Source organism: Hypanus sabinus, unplaced genomic scaffold (genome assembly GCF_030144855.1).
Source record: "Hypanus sabinus isolate sHypSab1 unplaced genomic scaffold, sHypSab1.hap1 scaffold_410, whole genome shotgun sequence".
Lineage (NCBI taxonomy): Eukaryota > Metazoa > Chordata > Chondrichthyes > Myliobatiformes > Dasyatidae > Hypanus > Hypanus sabinus.
Window position 1 is genome coordinate 170349 of NW_026781291.1, and position 24210 is coordinate 194558.

Sequence of the window (24210 nt, forward strand, 5' to 3'; positions counted from 1 at the left end):
GGGGTTTTTACTTCCATTACTAGCGTAACACTAGAAGACCGTAAGACATACGAGCAGAATTAGGAGATTTGGCTCATATAGTCAGCTCCGCCATTCAGTCATGGCTGACCCATTTTTCCCCTCCTCAGCCCCACTCCCCAGCTTTCTCCCTCAACCTTTGATTCCATGTCCAATCAAGAACCTATCAAGCTCTGCCTTAAATATACCCAAACGACCCGGTCTCCACAGCTGCCTGTGACAATAAATTCCACAAATTCACCATCCTCTGGCTCAAGTAATTTCTGTGATTCTCTGTTTGAAATGGTTGCCCCTAAGGCTGTGCCCTCTTGTCCTGGACTATGGGAAACATCCTTTCCACATCTGCTCTGCCTAGTGTTCCTCGTATAATAACCCTTTCATTCCCGAAATCATCCTTGTGACCCTCCAGCGAACCCTCTCCAATGCCAGCATATAATACCCTGTCCTAGACTCCCCCACCATGGGAAATATCCTTTCCACATCTACTCTGTCTAGTGTTCCTCGTATAATAACCCTTTCATTCCCGAAATCATCCTTGTGAACCTCCTCTGAACCCTCTCCAATGCCAGCACATCTTTTCTTAGGTGAGGAGCCCAAAACTGTTCAAAATACACAAGGTGAGGGCTCCCTAGTGCCTTCAGCATCACATCCCTGCTCTTGTATTCTAGACCTCTTGAAATGAATGCTAGCATGACATTTGCCTTCCTCACCACCAACTCTACCTGCAAGTAAACCTTCAGGGTGTTCTACACAAGGACTCCCAAGACCTTTTGCATTTCAGATTTTTGGATTTTATCCCCATTTGGAAAAAAATAGTCTGCACATTTATTTCTACTACTAAAGTGCATGTCCATACATTTTCCAACATTGTATTTCATTTGCCACTTTCTTGTCCATTCTTCTAATCTAAGTCCTTCTGTAGCCCACCTGTTTCCTCAACACTACCTGCTCCTCCACCAATCTTCATATCATCCGCAAATGTGGCAACAAAGCCATCTATTCCATCATCTAAATCATTGATCTTCAGCATAAAAAGAAGTGGTCCCAACACTGACCCCTGCGGAATACCACTAGTCACTGACAGTCAACCCGAAAAGGATCCTTTTATTCCTACCACTCACTGCTTGCTATCAATCAGCCAATGCTCAAACCATGCCAGTACTTTTTCTATAATACCATGGGCTCTTAAATTGGTAAGCAGCCTCATGAATAGCAGGTTGTCAAAGGCCTTTTGAAAGTCCAACTATACAACATCCATTGCATCCCCTTTATCAATCCTACATGTAATCTCCTCAAAGAATTCCGACAGCTTTGTCAGGCAAGACTTTCACCTAAGGAAACCATGTCACAAAGTTCTCCAGAACCTCATCCTTATCAATTGGCTCCAACATCTCCCCAACCACTGAGGTCAGGGTATAATATCCTTTGTGATATTCCCCTTTTGTTAAACAGTAGAGAGGTATTTAACATTTTCCAGTCCTCTGGCACCATGCCAGTGTCCAATGAATTTTGAAAGATCATTACTGATGCTTCCACAATCTCTATCGCTATCTCTATTAGAACCCGAGGGTGCAGTTCATCTGCTCCAGGTGACTTATGTACCCTTAGGTCTTTCAGCTTTTTGAGCACCTTCTGCCTTGTAATAGTAATTGCACTCACTTCTCTTCCCTCACACTCTCAATATCTGGCACACTGCTGCTGTCTTGCACAGTGAAGACTGATGCAAAATACTCATTTAGAGATGCAAAATACTTACTTAGTTCATCTGCTGTCTCCTTGCACCCTGTTATTATTTCTCCTGCCTCATTTTCTAGTGGTTCTATATCCACTCTCATTTCTCTTTTATATTTTAATATACTTGAAAAAGCTTTTATTATCCACTTTGATATTATTTGCTAGCTTGCTTTCATTTATCATCTTTTCCCTCCTAATGATTCTTTCAGTTGCACACTGTCAGGTTTTAAAGCTTCCCAATCCTCTGTCTTCCCACTAATTTTACCGCAGCAGTCCCCAACGCAAAGCATGCGAGGAAACGATGTGATTTGGCGATATGAAACAATATGAGTCAGCTGCACCTTTCCTCATTCCCTGTCATGCCCACTGTTGAACCTGAACCCACGCAAGGTCATCAGTCGCCTAAACGCAATGATACCCTCGCGCCAGGGATCACTGGTTGAACTCAGGTAACCAGCCGGCGGGAAGTGCCATTGCTACTGGCCTGGAGCGCGGACAGATGGGCACCGCCTCTAAACCTGTTTAGCACACCGAGTGTTCATGGAAAACCAGGTGCTAAAATATTTGCAGATGACCTAATTTGAGCTCGGGGTTTCATAAGTAGCAGAGCAGCTACCTCGCTGTGACCTACTGAAAGTCATCCCTCGAGCCAAACTTCTGTCGGCCAATAGATTCTACCTACCTATGGGGGGAGAGTGGGCACGTGCCCTGTCGCACTCCTCGCTTGGTCGGTCGCTCTCTCTGGACTGCGACTGCCGCGGCCCCGGTACGGGGACCTCCGGCCCTGACCTTGTCCTCTCACTGGTGTGTTGCAATGATTTTATATGTTCATACAAGGAAAATATGCGCTGTGTGTTTAATATCCAAACGTTACTTAAAATGTTATGATGCTATTGACTTATAAGTGAGTCATAATTGACTTATCACTATATTCATGCGAGGAAAATATGCGCTGTTTAATATTAAATTCGTTAGATAAACCCTTTTAGAAACGAAATTGAGTGTATTAGCCATTTATAAGTGACTTATAGTTGACTTATCACCTATATTCCAGTCGTGATTTACACCCACACCACCCCCCCACTCGGCCGGTCCACAAGAATATTGTCAATATTAAACTGGTCCGCAGCGCAAAAAAGGTTGGTGACCCCTGGTTTACCGTTCCAAACATAGCATCACAGTAAGGAGGTCCAGGTGACCTTTGAGTATGCCTATCACTTTTCCAATGCACTCACTGCTGCTCCTGGACATCACGGACCTCTGGCACACTGCTAGTGTCTTCCATAGCAAAGTACCCATTAAGTTCATCTGCCATTTCTTTGTCCCCTATTACTACCTCACCAGCATCATTTTCCAGTGGTCCAATATCAACTCACACCTCCGTTTTACTCTTTATATAACTGAAATAATTTGGAATCCTGCTTTATATTATTGGGTCATTTGCCCTCATATTAATGTGGCCTTGAGATTTAAGGGATATTCCTTGTCATCCTCACCAGTAACAACGATGTCACCCAGGTAACACAGAGTGCCTGGGCAGCCCTGCAGGTCCACAACTTTCTGCCAGACTGCAGGGAAATATGCTACTCCAAAAATAAACCTGTTATGGAAATAAAGTCCTTTGCCAGTGTTTATGGTGAGAATATTTTGGACACTTCTTCAATCTCCATATGCAAGTAGGTGTCAGCTGTCCATTTTGCTGAAGTGTTTCCCTCCTGAAAGGTTTGGAAAGATATCCCTTATCCTGGGCAGAGGGTATTGATTCACTTTCAGTACTGGGTTGATGGTGACCTTAAATCACCACAGATCCTGACAGACCCACTCTTCTTGGCTACTGGGACCATGGGTATTGCCCATGGGCTCCACTCAACCTTGGAAAGAACTCTTTTAGCCTCCCATGCAATCTATTTTAATGGTTTCTTTATCAAGGATGGTACAAGGAACTGGATGGGCTTTGTTTCTGTATGCTTTCTTGGAAGATTCCAGAAACTAAACGATCTCTCAGAGCATCATTAAGCCCATCACTGAACTGACAATGCTCAGTCAATCTTTTTAATTTAGCCACATAAGCCGAAATGGAATCCCCTTCATTCTGATTCTGCTGATGAAACTTAAAACACTCTTCAGTCAACAAGGCTTTGTTCTAAATGTTCCTACATTACTTTCAAATATCAGCAAAGCTCATTTTGGCTGGTTTGGTTGGAGCAGTTAAACTTCTATTTAAACTGTATGCCTTTCCATCGTTTGCACTCAGTAACACGTGCACACATTTTGCATTGGCTATTCCATTTGCTTCAAAATACTGCTTAATTCCTTCAATGTACATGAACCAGTTCTTTTTTGCATAATTGAATGTGTCTATCTTTCTAATATAGACAGCTATATTGGTTTTCTTTTAATTTATAGTATTATCACCCAATTCTCATTGTTTATGAACCCATAAATTTCATCCGTTTTCTGCCTTTTTTAAAACTTGAACATCTCGCTGTACTTCTTAATAATAGACTCCAACACTTTCCCAACCACTGAGGTTGTATAACTGGCCTGTAATCTCCTCTCCTTTGTCTTTCCCTCTTCTTAAAGAGTGGAGTTACATGTACAATTTCCAGTCTCCTGGATCATGCCACAGTCAAGTGAGTCTTGAAAGATCATGATCAATGCATCCATTATCTCTTTTTAAACTTTTTTTTATTGCATTTTTAAGTAGTTACAAAATGAAGTATGAAAAAAAATGTATATAACCCTTCCCCCCTCCCCCCAACTGCCCTATAGAAAAAAAGAGAAAGAGAAAAAAAAAGAAAGAAAGAAAGATTGTCTGGTTGTTGGAAAATCTCCACATACTCCATGGAATTCATAAAAACTTTAATATGTATATTTATTTCTTTCCCCAAATGACCAATTGTTTCATCTTCAGAGCATCTATAGATTTAATCCTGTCTTTTGTAAATAAGGGCTCCGAATTTTCAGAAATGTTTCATATTTATCTCTTAAATTATAAGTAATTTTTTCTAATGGGATACAACCATAGATTTCTTTCTTCCAAGAGTCTATACTTAAATATGTATCCGATTTCCAAGTAACTGCAATAGCTTTTTTGGCTACTGCCAGTGCAATTTTTATAAATTCTTTCTGGTATTTATTTAGTTTGAGTTTTGGTTTTATCCCTTCAATATCACCTAATAAGAGTAATATTGGATTATGAGGAAATTGTGTTCCTGTAATTTGTTCCAGTAAAAGTCTTAAATTTGTCCAAAAAGGTTGAATTTTAGAACAAGACCGTGTAGAATGTAAAATAGTACCAGTTTCCTGGTTACATCGGAAACACTGATCCGATAAGTTTGGATTTAATTTACTTATTTTTTGTGGTGTAATATATAATTGATGTAGAAAATTATACTGCACTAATCTTAACCAAACATTTATTGTATTTGTCATATTATCAAGACATAGTCTTGACCAATTTGTTTCTTCAATTTTAATATTCAAATCACTTTCCCATTTTTGTCTTGACTTATGGATTCCTTGTTTAATTGCCTGTTTTTGAATCAAATTATACATACAAGATATAAATTTTTTAATATTTCCTTTTTGAATTAAAATTTCTATTTCATTAGGTTTCGGCAATAACATTGTTTGACCTAATTTTTCTCTTAAATAAGCCCTTAATTGAAAGTAACAAAATAAAGTGTTATTTGATACTTTATATTTATTCTTTAATTGATCAAATGACATTAATATACCTCCTTCAAAACAATTCCCTATATATCTAATCCCTTTTTGAATCCAATTATATAAAAGTTGATTGTCCATTGTGAAAGAAATAAGTCTATTTTGAATTAAAGATCTCTTTGCTAATAAAGATTTTTTTGTCTCATCATCAACATTTATCTTATTCCATAAATCAATCAAATGTTTTAATATAGGAGATTCTTTCTTTTCCTGTATCCACCATTATCTCTTCAGCAACCTCTCTCAGGACTCTGGGATGTAGTCCATCTGGTCCAGGTGAGTTTTCCACCTTAGGATCTTTGAGTTTGCCTAGCACCTTTTCCTTTGTAATAGCAATGGCACTCACTCCTTCTCCCTGACACTAACTTCTGACATACGGCCAGTGTCTTCCACAGTAAAGACTGAAACAAAGTACTTATTAAGCTCATCTGCCATTTCTTTCTCCCCCTACTACTACCTTGCCAGCATCACTTTCCTGTGGTCCAATGTCAACTCTCACCTCTTTTTCATTCTTTATATAACTGAAAAAAACTTCTAGCATCCTGCTGCATGTTGTTCTCAGCTCGTTTGCCCCCCCCCCCATTTCATCTTTCCCTTAACAGTCCATGTTCCAAGTCTATATGGGTATCCGTCCCCTCTTTTCCTTCGCTACATCAATGACTGCATTGGCACTGCCTCCTGCACGCATGCTGAGCTCGTTGACTTCATTAACTTTGCCTCCAACTTTCACCCTGCCCTCAAATTTACCTGGTCCATTTCCAACACCTCCCTCCTCTTTCTTGATCTTTCTGTCTCCATCCCTGGAGACGGCTTATCTACTGATATTTACTATAAACCTACAGACTCTCACAGCTACCTGGACTATTCCTCTTCCCACCTAGTCTCTTGCAAAAATGCTTTCCCCTTCTCACAATTCCTCCATCTCCGCCGCATCTGCTCTCAGGATGAGGCTTTTCATTCCGGGACGAAGAAGATGTCTTCCTTTTTTAAACAAAGCGGCTTCCCTTCGTCCACCATCAACTCTGCTCTCAAATGCATCTCTCCCATTTCCCGCACATTTGCCCTCACCCCATCCGCCTGCCACCCCACTCGGGATAGAGTTCCCCTTGTCCTCACCTCCACCCCACCAGCCTCCAGGTCCAACGTATAATTCTCCGTAACTTCTGCCACCTCCAACGGGATTCCACTACCAAGCACATCTTTCCCTCCCCCCTCTTTCTGCTTTCCGCAGGGATCACTCCCTACGCGATTCCCTTGTCCACTCATTCCCCCCCCCCATCCCTTCCCACCGATCTCCCTCCTGGCACTTACCCTTGTAAACGGAACAAGTGCTACACCTGCCCTTACACTTTCTCCCTCACCACCATTCAGGGCCCCAGACAGTCCTTCCAGGTGAGTCGACACTTCACCTGTGAGTCGGCTGGTGTGGTATACTGTGTCCGGTGCTCCCGGTGTGGCCTTTTATATATTAGTGAGACCTGACGCAGACTGGGAGACCGTTTTGCTGAACACCTACACTCGGTCCGCCAGAAAAAACAGGATCTCCCAGAGGCCACACATTTTAATTCCACGTCCCATTCCCATTCTGATATGTCTATCCATGGCCTCATCTATTGTCAAAATGAATCCAAACTCAGGTTGGAGGAACAACACCTTATATACCGGCTGGGTAGCCTCCAACCTGATGGCATGAACATTGACTTCTCTAACTTCCGTTAATGCCCCTCCTCCCCTTCTTACCCCATCCCTGACATATTTAGTTGTTTGTTTTTTTCTCTCTCTCTCTGCCCATCACTCTGCCTGTTCTCCATCTCCCTCTGGTGCTCCGGAGGCCTCCCGTCCCATGATCCTTTCCCTTCTCCAGCTCCGTATCACTTTCCAGCACTTAGCTTCATTCAACCCCCTCAGGTCTTCTCCTATCATTTCGCATTTCCCCCTCCCCCCACTACTTTCAAATCTCTTAATATCTTTCCTTTCAGTTAGTCCTGACGAAGGGGCTCAGCCCGAAATGTGCTTCTCCCTATAGATGCTGCCTGACCTGCTGTGTTCCACCAGCATTTTGTGTGTGTGTTGTTTGAATTTCCAGCATCTGCAGATTTCCTTGTGTTTCATCTTTCCCTTATAGCTTTTTCAGTTGCCTACTGTTGGATTTTAAAGCTGACATCATCGAAATTCCCATTCACTTGCTGCCCTTTGTTTGCCCTTTCCTTGGCTTTTATGCTGTCCTTAACTTCCCCTGTCTGTAGGACTTAACTACCCTGTGGCTTGTAAATTATTCCCAGAAACATCAACCACCTCTGCTCTACTGTCATTCCTGCCAGTAAACCCCTCCAATTCCAATCCACCTGGACAAGCTCCTCTCTCATGCCTCTGTAATTCCCTTTATTCCGTGAGATCTCTCCTCATTCTCCTACACTCCATCGATTGCAGACCCAGAGCTCATACGATAACACTTCCATTCTTGTGACCTTCCTTTGAACCCTCTCCAATGTCAGTACATCTTTTCTTAGATCAGGGCCCAGCTGCTCACAATACCCCAAGTGAGGCTTCAGCAGTGATTTATAAAGCCTCAACCTTATAACCTTGCTTTTATATTTTAGTGCTCTTGAAAAGAATGGTAACAGCCTTCTTCCCCGTCAACTGAACTTGCAAATTAGCCTTTAGGGAATCCTGTCCGAGGTCTCCAAAATCCCTTTGCATCTCAGATTTTTGAATTTACTGCCTGTTTACAATATAGTCTATGCACTTATTCCATTCACAAACAAGAGAAAATCTGCAGATGCTGCAACTCCAAGCAATGCACACAAATTGCTGGAGGAAATTAATAGGCCGGGATGGGAGGGGTGAAATAAAGAGGTGGGAAGTTGATTGGTGAAAGAGATGAAGGGCTGGTAAAGGAGGAATTTGATAGGGGCAGACAGAAGATTAAAGAAAAAAGGGGAGGAGCACCAGAGGGAGGTGATGAGCAGGCAAGGAGATAGGGTGAAAGAGGGAAAAGGTGATGGGGAAATGAAGGGGAGGAGCATTACTGAAAGTTGGAGAAATCGATGTTCATGCCATCAGGTTGGAGGCTACCCAGATGGAATATAAGGCATTGTTCATTCAACCTAAGTGTGGCCTCATTGTGACAGTAGAGGAGGTCATGGGAGGACATGTCGGAATGGGAGTAGGAATTTCAGGGCCCCAAACAGTCCTTCCAGGTGAGGCAGCACTTCACCTGTGAATGTGTTGGGGGTCATATATTGCATTCGGTATCCCAGTGTGGCCTCTTGTATATATTGGTGAGGCCCAACACAGACTGGCAGCACTTTGCCAAGCACCTATGCTCCATCCACCAGAAAGAGTATGTCTCCCAGTGGCCACCATTTTAATTCCACTCCCATTCCCATTCTCTTTACTTCACCCACCTCCCAGTTTCACCTATCACCTTGTTTCCCCCCCACCCCACCTTCTAACGCTGACTCCTCACCTTTTTTCTCCAGTCCTGCTGACGAGTCTCGGCAAAACTGTCGAATGTATTCTTTCCATAGATGCTGTCTGGCCTGCTAAGTTCTGCCAGCATTTTGTGTTTTTATTTATTTCCAGCGTCTGCAGATTCAATCGTGTTGCCTCTTTCCATAGATGCTGTCTGGCTGCCGAGTTTATCCAACATTTTGTGTGTGTTGTGTGCTTTTATTCCTTCTACCAAAGTGAACCCTTTCATTTCTTCTACTGAAGTGCATGACCATACACTTCCTGACACTGTATTCCATATACCCCTCCTTTGCCCTTTCTTATAATCTGCCTAAGTACTCCTGCAGCCTCTCTGCTTCCTCAACACTACCTGCCCCTCCATCTATCTTCATTTCGCCCATCAAACTTGGTCACAAAGCTATCAATTTAATCATCCAAATTGCTGACATATAATGTAAAGTGAAGCGGTCCTAACACAGAACCTGTGGAACGCCACTTGTCACTAGCAGCCAACCAGAAAAGGCTCTCTTTATTCCCCTTCTTCACCTCTTGCGAATCAGCCACTGCTTTTTCCATGCTAGTATCTTTCCTTTAATAACATGGGCTCTTATCACGGTAAATAGCCTCATGTGTGGCCCCTTTCAAAGGCCTTTTGAAAACCCAAGTATGCAACATCCACTGATTCTTCTTTGTCTATCCTGCTTGCTATTTCCTCAAAGAATTCGAACAGATTTGTCAGGCAAGGTTTTCCCTTACGGAAAACACGTTGACTTTGGCCTATTTTGTCATGTGTCTCCAAGTACCCCAAAACCTCATCCTTAACAGTCAACTCCAACATCTTCTCAACCATTGAGAATAGATTAACTGGCCTATAGTTTCCTTTCTTCTGCCTCTTTCCGTTCTTGAAGAGTGGAGTGACATTTGGAATTTTCCAGTCTTCTGGAACCATACCTGACTCCCTGATTTCTTGAAAGGTCGTCACTAATGCCTCCAGAATCTATTCAGTTACCGTTTTTTATAAGTCTGGGGTTGTTGTAGTCCATCAGATCCAGGTGACTTCTCTACCTTCAGACCTTTCAGTTTCCCAAGCACCATCTCCCAAGTAATGGCACTTCTGCCCTTTGACACTATTGAACTTCCACCCTACAGCTAGTGTCTTCCACAGTGACAACTCATGCAACATGCGTATTTGGTTTGTCTGCCATTTCCTTACCCTCATTACAATCTCTGCAGCATCTTTTTACAGTAGTTCAATATCCACGCTCGCCTTTCGTTTACTTTTTATATAGCTGAATAAACTTTTGGGATCATTTTTGATATTATTGTCTGGCTTATCTTCACATTTCACCTTTTCCCTCCTTAAGTTTTTATTTTGTTGCCTTCTGTTGTTTTTTAAAAAATTCCGAATCTCTAACTTCCCACTAATTTTTGCTCTATTATATCCCCTCTCTTTGGCTTCTTTGTTGGCTTCGACTTCCTTTGTCAGTCATGGTTGCAACATCCTACCTTTAGAATACCTCTTCTTTGGAATGTATCTATCCTGCACCTTTCAAATTGCTCCCAGGACTCCAGCCATAATCCCTGCTAGTGTTCCAATCAACTTTGGCCAGCTCCCCTCTCATGCCTCTGTAATTCCCTTTACTCCACTGTAACACTGATACATCTAACTGTGGTACACTATGTATACCTATCTGGACACACCCCCCTGCTGACTGCTCCTGTGGCTCCTCCCACAGACCCCAGTATAAAGGCGATTGGAGGCACTGCTCCTCCCTCAGTCTCCAGGATGTTGTGTCGTGGTCTCTTTTGCTGCTAATAAAAGCCTATCGTTCACCTCCCATCTCCGAGAGTTATTGATGGTGCATCACTAACCTTAGATTCTCCCTCTCAAATTGCGGGTGAATCCTCTCATATTGTGATCAACACCTCCTAAGGTTTCTTTTACCTTAAGCTCCCTAATCATATCCAGTTCATTACACAACACTCAGTCCAGAATTGCTGATCCCCTTGGGGATCAACCACAAACTGCTCGCAAGACCCTGCAGCGGATAGTGAGGTCAGCTGAGAAAATCATCGGGGTCTCTCTTCCCGCCATTATGGACATTTACACTACACATTGCATCCGCAAAGCAAATGGCATTATGAAGGACCCCACACACCCCTCATACAAACTCTTTTCCCTCCTGCCATCTGGGAAAAGGCACCAAAGCATTCGGGCTCTCACGACCAGACTATGTCACAGTTTCTTCCCCCAAGCCATCAGACTCCTCAATACCCAGAGCCTGGACTGACACCAACTTACTGCCCTCTACTGTGCCTATTGTCTTATTTATTATTTATTGTAATGCCTGCACTGTTTTGTGCACTTTATGCAGTCCTGGGTAGGTCTGTAGTCTCATATAGTTTTTTTTCTGTGTTGTTTTTACGTAGTTCAGTGTAGTTTTTGTACTGTTTCATGTAGCATCATGGTCCGGAAAAACATTGTCTCATTTTTACTGTGTATTGTACCAGCAGTTATGGTGGAAATGATAATAAAAAGTGACTTGGCTTGACTTGAAAAGCCATCTCAGAGGCTTTCCACAAATTCTCTCTCTAGGGATCCAGCATCAACTTGATTTTCCCAATATATCCGCATATTGAAATCCCCCGTGATAAACTTACCATTGCCTGCTTGGTGGGTACTTTCTACCCCCTGTTGTAATTTGTAGACCACATCCTGGCTACTGTTTGGAGGTCTACAAATAGCTCCTTTCAGATTCTTTTTATGCTTGCAGTTTCTTAACTTGACCCACACGGATTCTACATCTTCCGATCCTATACCTGAAGACTTAATTCAATCTTTCCTAGCAGAGCCACTCCTCCTCCTTTGCCTACCTACCTGTTCTTTTGATCAAAATCAGAATCAGAATCAGGTTTATTATCACCAGCATGTGTCATGAAATTTGGTAACTTAGCAGCAGCAATTCAATAATATAGAAGAAACAAAAACAGTAAAAATAAATAAGTGTATTGATTCCAGAATATATATATTAAATAGATTAAACATTGTGCAAAAACAGAAATATATATTAAAAAGGTGAGGTTCTGTTCATGGGTTCAATGTCTATATACCTCCTACCTAACAGTGAGAAAAGGGCATGCCCTGGGAATGGGGGTATTTAATAATGGACGCTGCTTTTCTGAGACACCGCTCCTTGGAGATGTCCTAGGTTCAGTACTTGGTAGATGGAGCCAACTAAATTTACAACTCTCTACAGCTTCTTTCAGTCCTGTGCAGTAGCCCCTCCATACCAGACAGTGATGCATTCTGTCAGAATGCTCTCCATGGTACATCCAGAGAAATTTTTGAGGCTTTTTGTTGACATGCCAAATCTCTTCAAACTCCTAATGAAATATAGCCACTCTCTTGCCTTCTTTACAGCTGCATCGATATGTCAGGACCAGGTTAGGTCCTCAGACATCTTGACACCCAGAAACTTGAAACTGTTCACTCTCTCCACTTCTGATCCCTCTGTCAGGATCGGTATGTGTTTCTTCGACTTAACCTTCTTGAAGTCCACAATCAGCTCTTTCGGCTGAATGACATTGAGTGCCAGGTTGTTGCTGCCACACCACTCCTCTAGCTGGTATATCTTGCCCCTATATGCCCTCTCATCTCCATCTGAGGTTCTACCAACAATGGTTGTATCATCAGCAAATTTATAGATGGTCTTTGAGTTATGCCAAGCCACACAGTCATGGGTATAGAGAGAGTAGAGCAGTGGGCTAAGCACACACCTCTGACCAGTATTGATCGCCAGCGAGGAAGAGATTCTATCACTAATCCATACAGATTGTGGTCTTCAGGTTAGGAAGTCAAGGATCCAATTGTACAGAGGAGCTACAGAGGTCCAGGTTCTGCAACTTCTCAATCAGGATTGTGGGAATGATGGCATTAAATGCTGAGCTAAAGTTGATGAACAACATCGTGACATAGTGTTTGTGCTGTCCAGGTGGTCTAAAGCCATGTGAAGAGCCATTGAGATTGCATCTGCAGCTGACCTATTGTGGTGATCGGCAAATTGCAGTGGGTCCAGGGGCTTGCTGAAGGAGGAGTTCAGTCTAGTCATGACCAACCTCTTAAAGCATTTCATCACTGTAGATGTGAGTGCTACCAGGCGATCATCGTTAAGGCAACTCACATTATTCTGCTTAGGCACTGGTATAATTGTTGCCTTTTAGAAACAATTAGGAACTTTTGCCCGTAGGAGTGAGAAGTTAAAAATGCTCTTGAATACTCCTGTCAGCTGGTTGGCACAAGGTTTCTGAGCCTTACCAGGTACTCTGTCGGGGACATCTGCCTCTTTAAAGACAGCTCATCATCAACCTCTGAGACAGAGATCACAGGGTCACCGGGTGCAGCAGAGATCTTCACAGCTGCAGCTGTTTTCTCCTTAGATTGTGTATCTTTGGAAATTAAGCTCCCAGCTACAATTGTCTTTCAGTCATGACTCCATGATACCCACAATATCACACTTGCCAATCTATTAACTGTGCTACAATATTATTGACCTTATTTCATATACTGCATGCATTCAAATATAACACCTTCAGTCCTGTATTTGTCACCCTTTCCAATTTTGTCCCCCTTTTTACACTGCAACCCATGGGACTGACTGCAATTTTGCACTATCACCACCTGTCCTTCCTGACAATCTCACTATACGCTACCTCTGCTTGTAAACTAACATCCTTGTCCTCAGCCCCATCACTCCGGTTCCCATCCCTCTGCCAAATTATTTTAACTCCTCCCCAATAGCTCTAGCAAACCTGCCCACAAGGACAGGCATCCCTTCCCTCTGCTAGCCGGCAGGTCCCCCTTGGGCAACTTAACTCCTTTGAGCTACATTCCTAAACTGGGGAATTCAATATCTAGAACTACGAGGGATGCAGACACAGTCGACACTTTCAAACACCAGCTCAAAACCCATTTATTTAACCTTGCTTTTAACAAACATCTTTTTGTCTTTTATTTATAAAGTTTCTTTTATTTATTTATATAACTTTTATAAAGCTAGGGCTTTACTCTTTGGAGAGAAGGAGGATGAGAGGAGACACGTTAGAGGTGTACAAGATATTAAGAGGAATAGACAGAGTCTCTTCCCCAGGGCACCACTGCTCAGTACAAGAGGACATAGCTTTAAGGTAAGGGGAAGGAAGTTCTAGGGGGATATTAGAGGAAGGTTTTTCACTCAGAACCACTCAGAGTGGTTGGTGCGTAGAATGTGCTGCCTGAGTCAGTGGTGGAAGCAGGTACACTAGTGAAGCTTAAGAGACTACTAGACAGTTATATGGAGGAATTTAAGGTGGGGGGTTATATGGAAGGCAGGGTTTGAAGGTCGGCACAACAGTGTGGGCTGAAGGGCCTGTAATGTGCTGTAATAGTCTATGTTCTATGTTCAACTTTCATGTTTTTTTCAAATTTTATTTTCCTGTTTGCACTTTATCCCAGTATAAAACACTTTAAATTGATGAAAAGTGCTCTGTAACTCAGTTATTATAATTAAACTAGGAGTGCACAAATATTTTGTGAAGATGTTGTCAGGGCTGGAGCATCTGAGTAATTCAAGTGCTTATTGACAGTTAATTGTGGTGACAGACTCTGCCTCTTCCACCTCCAGATCACAACGTCTCCCTAGTTCCCCTCACCTGAAACCTCTCTCTTCTGGTCTATAAGGGAATGATCCCAGGAATGAAAAGGTTAATGTATGTGGAGTCATTGATAGCTCAGGCCTGTACTCGCTGGAGTTTAGAAGAATGAAGGGGGATCTCAATGAAACCTATCGAATATTGAAAGGCCTAGGTCAGGGGTCGGCAACCTTTACCACTGAAAGAGCCATATGGACCCATTTCCCACAGAAAAGAAAACACTGGGAGCCACAAAACCTGTTTGACATTTAAAATGAAATAACACTGCATACAATGTTTTTTTTGCCTTTATGCTATGTATAAACAAAACTATAATGTGTTGCATTTATGAAATTGATGAACTCCTGCAGAGAAAACGAAATTACATTTCTGCATGCAACAACAACATTTTGAACTCCGAAAAAAAGACGTTGGGTTAAAGGTTACTCCATAGTTAGCCTACCTTGGATCGAAAAATGAAAAGAAATCGCGCACTGGCGGGTGTCAGGCATTGGCAGTGGTGACATATATTAATAGCGATAAAAACACGTTGTAGCGGTGTGCTACACGCAGCGCTAAAATAACGACACTGCAGTCAAAGATAACTTTATTCGAACTAAACAGCCTTGCTTTAAAGCCTCCCTCAACCCATCCCCGTGGGCGCGGATGCTCCAAAAGACACGTACTCACAAACCCCCGTAGGCTATCTCCCTTAGCTGGAACAGTGGCTAATTGTGAGCCGGTTCGGATGTGCCAGGAAATGGGGTCTCCACAACGTTTCATTTAGATTGTACAAGATCACCATAATCTTCAAATTTCAAATTACATTTCAAAAACTAACAAACTACGGGGAGCCGCAGCACAGAGATGAAAGAGCCGCATGCGGCTCCGGAGCCGCGGGTTGCCGACCCTTGGCCTAGGTAGAGTGGATGTTTCCTTTAGTGGGGGAGTCTAGAACCAGAGGGCATCACATCAGAATAGAGAGACATCTATTTAAAATAGAGATAAGGAGGAATTTCCTTAGCCAGAAGGTGATTACTATGTGGAATTCATTATCACAGACATCCGTGGAGGATAGGACTTTGACTATACCTAAGGCACAGATTGATAGGTACTTCATTAATCAGGGTGTCGATGGGGAGAAGGCAGGAGAATGGGATTGAGAGGGATAATAAATTCCCATGATGGAATAATGTAGCAGACTCAATAGACAATAGACAATAGATGCAGAAGTAGACCATTCGGCCCCTCGAGTCTGCACCGCCATTCTGAGATCATGGCTGATCATTCACTATCAATACCCAGTCCCTGCCTTGTCCCCATATCCATTGATTCCCCTATCCATCAGATATCTATCCAGCTCCTTCTTGAAAGCATCCAGAGAATTGGCCTCCACCGTCTTCCGAGGCAGTGCATTCCACACCTCCACAACTCTCTGGGAGAAGAAGTTTTTCCTCAACTCTGTTTTAAATAACTGACCTCTTATTCTCAATCCATGCCCTCTGGTACTGGACTCTCCCAACATCTGGAACATATTTCCTGCCTCAATCCTGACTCGATGGGCTGACTGGGATATTCCTGCTGCTGTGGCTTATTTATCCATCTCCAGCAGAGGGAAGAGTTTCTATCTCCCCGAAGCACGTCCCTCAGGGTTTTGTAACCTCATTATACTCGAACCACCGGCTCAGAGCCTATTACTTCAAGCACCACACACAAAATGCTGGTGGAACACAGCAGGCCAGGCTGCGTCTATAGGGAGAAGCACTGTCGACATTTCTGTACTTCTCCCTATAGACGCTGCCTGGCCTGCTGCGTTCCACCAGCAGTTTGTGTGTGTTGCTTGAATTTCCAGCATCTGCAGATTTCCTCGTGTTTGCCTATTACTTTAACCTAGCTCTTCAGAATCAGGTTTATTATCACTGGCATGCGTTGTGGAATTTGTTAACCTAGCAACAGCAGTTCAATGCAATATATTATATAGAAAGAAGAAATTAAATCTATCATAGTAAGTATATATGTGTGTATTGAATAGATTAAAAATAGTGTTAAAACATAAATAATATACTTTAAAAAAAAAGTTAGGTAGTGTGTCCTGAATTGCGGAGTGTGTGCCTTTAGGCTACTGTACCTCCTTGCTGATGGTAACAGTGAGAGGGCCTTCCCTAGGAGGTGAGAGTCCTTACCAATGGATGTTGCCTTTCTGAGGCACGGCTCCTTGAAGATGTCTTGTGTACTGTGGAGGCTGGTACCCAAGGTGGACCTGATTAAATTAAAGACTTTCTGTAGCTTAATTCGGTCCTGCGAAGTAGCCTACACCAGACAGTGATTCAGCCTGTCAAAAATGCTCTGCATTTATAGAAGTTTTTGCTTATTTTAGTTGACAAAGCAAATCTCCTCAAACGCCTGTCTTGCCTTCTTTACGGCTGCATCGATATGTTGGGACCAGGTTAGATCCTCACAGATCTTGATATTCCAGGAACTTGAAACTGCCCACTCTCTCCACTTCACTTTTATTTTCACTCTTGCACTTTATCCCGTTGTAAAGCACTTTGAACTATATCGCTTGTATCTATAAACAAATTATTATTAGGTTCACAAACAAAAGAAAACCTGCAGATGCAGAAATCCGAGCAACACACAAAATGCTGGAGGAACTCAGCAGCCCAGTGGGAAAAAAAGTGCAGTCGTCGTTTCTTATTATGAGGCTCTTCTGGCCGCCCCGGCCGGCTGACGGGAGAAGACGCATGCGCTTTCGGAGCTGCCGGCACCGGAGGGCCGGCAGGGAGCCGAGCGTTGCGAAGCGCATGCCTGGGAGGCACGTTCGGAGGGAGGGGGCGGAGGGGCAGAAAGAGGCGGGGCCGCGCACGGGCTGACGGTGGTGTGCGGCGCCATGGCGGAGTTGGGCATCGATCAGAGCAGTCTGCCCGCTGTCAATGCAGGTAGGAGCTATCCATTGCCCCCTCTACCTCACCTCACATCACACACTCACCCCCAGGTCCTCCCTCCTCGTCCGCCGGTCACTATTTCCCCACCACGATCCCTCTTTCCCCCACCCCCCGTTTCTCCTCACTCCATTTTCCCTGTCCTCCCACGGTCTCCTTCTGCCCGAATCCCCCACTTTCCCGATCCTCCTCCCTATCTTTGCCACCCTGGCTCTGTCTCCCCACATCTCAACCCCTTCTCAGTTTTTTCTTGCCCTCGTCCTCACCCCTCTGCCTGTCTCCCCCAGTACCACCTGGCCTCGCCCTCATTCCCTCTCCTTCCATCAGCCCGTCCCCTTGCCCTCTGCCACTTGTATCCTCGGCCTCCCTTCTTTCCCCACCCTCCTACAGGCCAGGACAAAATATCGGCTCAAATTTGCCAAATGTCTGAGGATTTTTTACAATCTAGAACTGGACGTGTTATCTGTTATAGGGATACAATCAGTGTTCGTGTCTGGGCTCATCATGTAGGTGACTCCCGTCTCACGCACCTGGCAGAGTGTCCGGTTGTCATGTTGGCATGTGGGAGGTCTTGCACAAGCCAAATGTGGGCTTCTGCTGGTCACATCCAACAGGATGTCCTTACCCAACAGAGATACCTGCCAGGAATGCTGTGTATGCAGGGCCCTCAGCATTGTTACTGATCCCCTCCATCTGTCTAGCAATCTGATTGAACCCCCCCCCCCCCCCGCCAACATCAGGCCGGAGGTACTGGAGCATGAGGACAAGGACTGTTAGAACAGCAAACAGCTTCTTCCTCCGGGCCATGAGACGGAACTCTCTGCCACCACCCAATCTCATTACGTATGAAGCACCAGTAGCGTCATGTGTTATGCAGTTTACTTCTTAACGTGTGCACCTTATTATTTGTGGTAAAATTACTTCATATGTGTGAGTTATATGTACTGTGTTGTACCCCTTGATCTGGAGGAGTTTTGTCTCATTTGATGATGTTCATGTGTATCGGCTAACAATAAACTGAACTTGAACTTGAAGCTTATTTCAATTGGTTACAGTTGTGTTAAAGGACAGAATCTGCCTGAGACATCAGCTGTTCTGACGCAGTAACCCAGTTAAATATGGGGCAGTTTGTTATCAAAATGTGATAATTGCATGCTGTCATTTTTCACAAATTTGTTTCCAGTTTTGACCTTGAAGACTAGTGCTTACAGGCCCTCCGTTCGTCAGGGTTGGCCATGAATGTTGCGTCCTAGCTGTCTACGTGATACACAAGCCAGGGCAGTACGATATGGAGAGCAAGCTGTTGCCCATGCAGCAAGCTCCGCTCCTCCACGTAACAGATGAATCCAAAGGAACATTGGAGACTGATACAGTTTGGCGCCAGCGGTGTCACAGGAATTGCCACTCAATGTGGAACTCAACATAGGACTGCCTGATAGACTCCACCTTCAGATTTTTCCTCAGGGAAACCTTCCCCATGAGTGAGTGCAGCCACAAAGCAGCAGAGGTTTGAGGCCAGAGTCTTGCTTCTCCTAGATGAGCTGCCAACCACGGCTGACAAGCCCAAGCTGGTTTTAAGGTGACACTAACTGCCTTTACCCCTTCTCCTGTCAGTAGAAACGGTTCTACAGTTTCTACTGTCAGAGGCTATTTGAGTCGCATGCCATTAGGAGCAATTATTTGGTGGTGGGAGCTTATCCCCACTCCCTCCCCCCAGCTAAAATAACTTCAGGAACTATGGTAACATATAAGTACTTTGATAATGAATTTATTTTGAAATGATCCAGATGGCTTTCTGTGGTTGTGGAAAAATTTGTTTGGGAAACCCAGACCTAACGTCTCTCCCTCACGCTTCCTCATAACCATCCAAAAATAAAATGTATGCAGCAAAATGTTTTAGTAGGGCTCAGTTAGTGTACAGCTTGCACAGATGGGGTTAACATTCGGAAATCAGAGGTGTAAAGTCCCTTGTTGAAGGGTCACATTACAGGAACAAGAGCTTTGACTGGCGTCCACTCCAGACATTGGAAGTTTGGAGAGAAAAGGACTTCAATCAGGTTCACTGCCTGAGGATAAAAGGCAGGAGTGGTTCATGGCAGTGTAATAGAGCTTTGACCAGCGTTTCGGCATTTGGGATTAGTTAGAAAGAGCAAATTAAAGGAAGGCATGGCGACTATCATCTGAGTGGACGTCGTGGGAGTGGTGATCTTAAGGCTTTACCTCTTCAAGGCTTCACTGAGAGAAAGCAAGGAAAGAAAACCTCAAGTTCTTTCATTCTCTTTATTGTTGCTCATCTAGGTAGAAATGACAGGCAGGGTAGTGAAATGTTCCTCTTGCAGGATGTGGGAAGGCAGGGAGACCTGCAGCGACCCTGACAGCTACAGCTTCTAACACTCCGTGTTGAGCAGTTTGAGCTGGAACCGGATGAACTCTGGATCATTCGGGAGGCTGAGGGGTAGTTATACCCGAGGTGCAGGACACAGGAAGCTGAGTGACAGTCAGGAAGGGGGAAGGGGTTAAGGAGCCAGTGCAGAGCTTCACGGGTGTTCGGACAACCCAGAGGCCCCATCAGCATCGGAAGCAGAGCACTGTGAATTAAGTAGAAATACAGAGGGGCAAGTGGGCGGCCACTGTTGGGAGTGGACCAGCAGGGAGAGTGGGAGCGTCAGGCTTTGACTCGAGGTTTCAATGAGAAGAGGCTGAGGCCAAAGACACCGGTTAGAAGATTTGGTCTTAGTTGCCCATTGCACAGTACAGGCCAACTCCAGCTCATGAAAGACTGCATTAAGCTGCTGGAGCTGGAGTTAGATGAACTTGGGGTCATCTGGGAGTCAGAGCGTTTGATAGGTACAACTTTAAGCAGGTGGCTACACCCAGGGTGCAGAATTCAGGAAGTGGATGGGTGAACACCAGGGAAGGTAAAGGGAGAAGGAAGTTGGTGCAGGGTCCCTCTGGGGCCATTCCCCTCAGCAACAGGTATCCCCCTTTGCATACTGATGACCTATCTGGGCAAGGCAGCAGCAGCCAGACCAATAGCACTGTGGTCAGCTCTGAGGGTGAAGTCAGGCAGAGCAATAGTCATAGGGGTCTCGATATCGAGGGGGACAGAAAGGAGATTCTGCAGCAGCAAAAGAGACGCCAGGATTGTGTGTTGCCTCCTGAGTGCCTCGGTCCAGGATGTCTCTGAGCAGCTGCAGAATGTTCTTGAAGGGGAGGGTGAGCAGCCAGAGGTCATGGTACATGTTGGCACCAGTGACATAGGCAGGAAAGAGGTAGAGGTCCTGTGCAGTAAGTTGAGGGAGTTAGGAAGGAGGTTGAAGAGCAGGACCTCCAAGGTGGTAATCTCTGGATTACTCCCGGTGCCACAAGCTAGTGAAGGTCAGGATAGGAAGGTAGTGCAGATGAACGAGTGGCTGAGAAGGTGGTCTGGGGGGGGTTTCAAGTTCCGGGATCGTTGGAATATTTTCTGGGGAAGGGATGCCCTGTACAAGTGGGATGGGTTGCACCTGAACTGGAGGATATCCAGTAACCTGGCAGGGAGGTTTCCTAATGTTGTTGGGGAGGGTTTAAATTAGATTTACAAGGGAATGGGGACCAAAGTGAAGAGGCAGAGAATGGGGCAGTTGGCGCACAAGTGGAGAGTTTGTGAGGAAGGATAAGCAGATGATAGAGTAAAGATGCTGTCATCCAGATGGTTTGAGATGTGTCTACTTTAACTCAAGTAGTATAAACAAGGCAAATAAACTTACAAAGCACTGGTGAAACCTCCTTTGGAATATTGTGAGCAGGTTTGGGTCCCTACCTTAGAAAGGATGTGCTGAAACTGGAGAGAATTGAAAGGACTACTACTACGTTGACTCAGGCCTAGGGGGCCGGCAAGGAGTTGAAAGGAGGTTCACGAAAATAATTCCAGAATTGAATGGCTTGTTATATGAAGAGTGTTTGATGTCTCTGGGCCTGTTTTCATATGAATTCAGAAGAATAAGAGGGGACCTGATTGAAACTTATTGAAGAGTGAAAGACCTTGATAGAGTGGATGTGGAGAGGATGTTTTCAATAATGGGAGAGTCTAAGACCAGGGGAACAGCCTCAGAATAGAGGGGCATCCTTTTAGAACAGCAATGAGAAGGAATTTCTTTAGCCAGGAATGGTGAATCTGTGGAATTCTTTGCCACAGGCAGCTATGGAGGCCAAGTTTTTATGTATATTTAAGGCAGAGGTTGATAGATTCTTGCTTGGTCAGGGCATGTAGGGATATGGGGAGAAGGCTGAAGATTGGGGCTGAGAGGGAAATTATGCCATTATGAAATAATGAAGCAGGCTCAATGGGCCATATGGCCTAATTTTGCTCCTACATCTTATGATCTTGTGGACTAACAACTTCCTGACTTGTATTTTTGTTCATCCTATCATGTTGAAGAGCCTGGGTTAATTTGCTTGGTCCTTGCAGTGATCTTCCCTTTAGTCACCTTGCTCAGCTGAAAAATATGGGTATCATAGAATACGGCAGCATAGAAAGGCCCTTCAGCTCATCTAGTCAGTGTTAAACTCTAATTCTGTCCACATCATCCACCCATAGACCTCCATTCACACCCCCCATCCATGTATTTATCCAGATTCCTTTTAATTGTTGAAATCAAACCTGTATTTACCGGTCCCGCTGGCAGCTCGTTCCATGGTCACAACATTCTCTGAATGAAGTAGTGCTCCCTCAGGTTCTCCTTAAATATTTCACCTTTCATCCTAAACCTATGATTCCTAGTTCTAGTCTCAGTCAACCTCAGTGGAAAAGGCCTCCTTACCTGTACCCCTCATAATACCAGTGATAGCGTTGGAGTTTGGAGTTCAAATCCAACGTTGTTGGTAAGGAGACTGTATATCCTCCCTGTGGAAAGCGGGGAGGGCTTCGGTTGCTCTGCTTTCCTCCCACAGACCAAAGATGTATCAGTTAGTAGGCTACTTGATCATTGTGAATTGTCCTGTGCTGAGGGTTAAATAGGGGGTTGCTGAGTGGCGCTACTCGAGGGGCTGGAAGGAGCTCTTCTGTGCTGACCCTCTGAATAAGTGAATTTTGTAATTCCGATTCAGGCTTTATTTGGGATCATACCTTTGTATTGCTGTGTGAGATTACATCAGAGGAGGGTGGGGCCATCATACCATTCGTAATGGTTGGGTTATGGTGATCCCACACAGCATTACGCTACAGATGTTGAAAGTGCCATTGAGTGCTGAGGAAGAGCCAAGGCATTTAGAAATGTCCATTCCTGGACATAAAGAATAACAAATAAAGTGTCTGGAAGACATAAGGTGTGCTGTCCTTCATTATTCGTGGTGTAGGGTAGAACAGCAGGAAGGTCAACAATACTGGTTAGACCATAGCTCAGGCACTGTGTACTGTTGGCTCACCACATTACAGGAATGGTGTGGTTGCACTGGAAGGAATTCACAGGGTTTTCCAGGACTTGTACTGCAGCCATTAGGATAGATTGAGAATGTGGGAATATCTTCTTTTGAACAGAAAAGGCCGCAACATTGACTGCCTCGAATTTCCATACTGCATAGCCCTATATTTTTCTAAACTCCATGTTCCTATCTAAGAGTCTCTTAAAAGACCCTATTGTATCCGCCTCTACCACCATCGTTGGCAGTGTATTCCGCTCAACCACCACTCTGTGTGAAAAACTTAACCCCAAAATCCCCTCTGTACCCACTTCCAAGCACTTTATAATGCGTCCCCATATGTCAGCCATTTCAGCCCTGGGAAAAAGCTTCTGACTATCCACACGATCAATGCCCCTCAGTTGATAGAATTATGAATTACGGAATTATGATGGGTATAGGTAGGTTAAATGCAAGCAGGCATTTTCCGGTGAGGTTGGTTGAGACTAGAGCCAGCAGTGAAAGATGAAATGTTTAAGGGAAATACGAGGGGAAACTTCTTCACTTAGCGTGATGAGAATGTGGAACAAGCTGCTATTGGAAGTGGTGGATGCAGGTTCAATTGCAACATTTAGTGAAGTTCTGATAGGTAAGTGGACACAAGGTGTGTGGAGGACTCTGGTCCGGGTGGGATTAGGCAGAATAATAGTTTGGGATGGACTAGGTGGGCTAAGGGACCTGTTTCTGTGCTGTATCGCTAGATGACTCTAAATGAGTGTGCTGACTCGAGACACCAGAGACTGTGGGTCTGGAATTTGGGGTAACACAGAAAAAGATGGAAGAACTCAGCCAATCAGGCAGCATTTGTGGAAGGAAATTGAAAGGTCAGCTATTCATTTCCGTTGTTGCTGCCTGACTTAGCAAATTCCTCTGCCATTGGGCAGAGTAGTTTTTGTCCAAAATGGATCCAGTATCCTGCTCTACCTCACTGTGCTGTCGGGTAGCCGAACCACACAAACCTCCAGATGTTCTTAAACCTGCCTGGCACATTGTTGCTTTTGTTATTGAACAGAGGTGAACTAGAATAGGAATCCCGTTGATGGATAGATATTCTAAAGAACAACGCACACAAAATGCTGGTAGAACACAGCAGGCCAGGCAGCATCTATAGGGAGAAGCGCTGTTGACGTTTCGGGCTGAGACCCTTCATCAGGACTAACTGAAAGGAACGATAGTAAGATATTCTAAAGTTTTGTTTGATTAATCAGGAATTTATACAGAATTTTGG

General features: G+C 44.3%; 1 protein-coding gene across 2 annotated transcripts in view; it reads left to right on the forward strand.

Annotated features, from left to right (window-relative positions):
• The first annotated feature begins 17448 nt into the window (after positions 1-17448).
• ccdc50a (coiled-coil domain containing 50a) overlaps positions 17449-24210 on the forward strand; it is a 144941-nt gene continuing 138179 nt past the window's right edge. For both annotated transcript variants that reach the window (XM_059961192.1, XM_059961195.1), the window contains exon 1: positions 17449-17540. In XM_059961192.1, the coding sequence (XP_059817175.1) occupies positions 17492-17540 (49 nt within the window). In that variant the 5' untranslated portion in view covers positions 17449-17491. The remainder of the gene's footprint in view (positions 17541-24210) is intronic.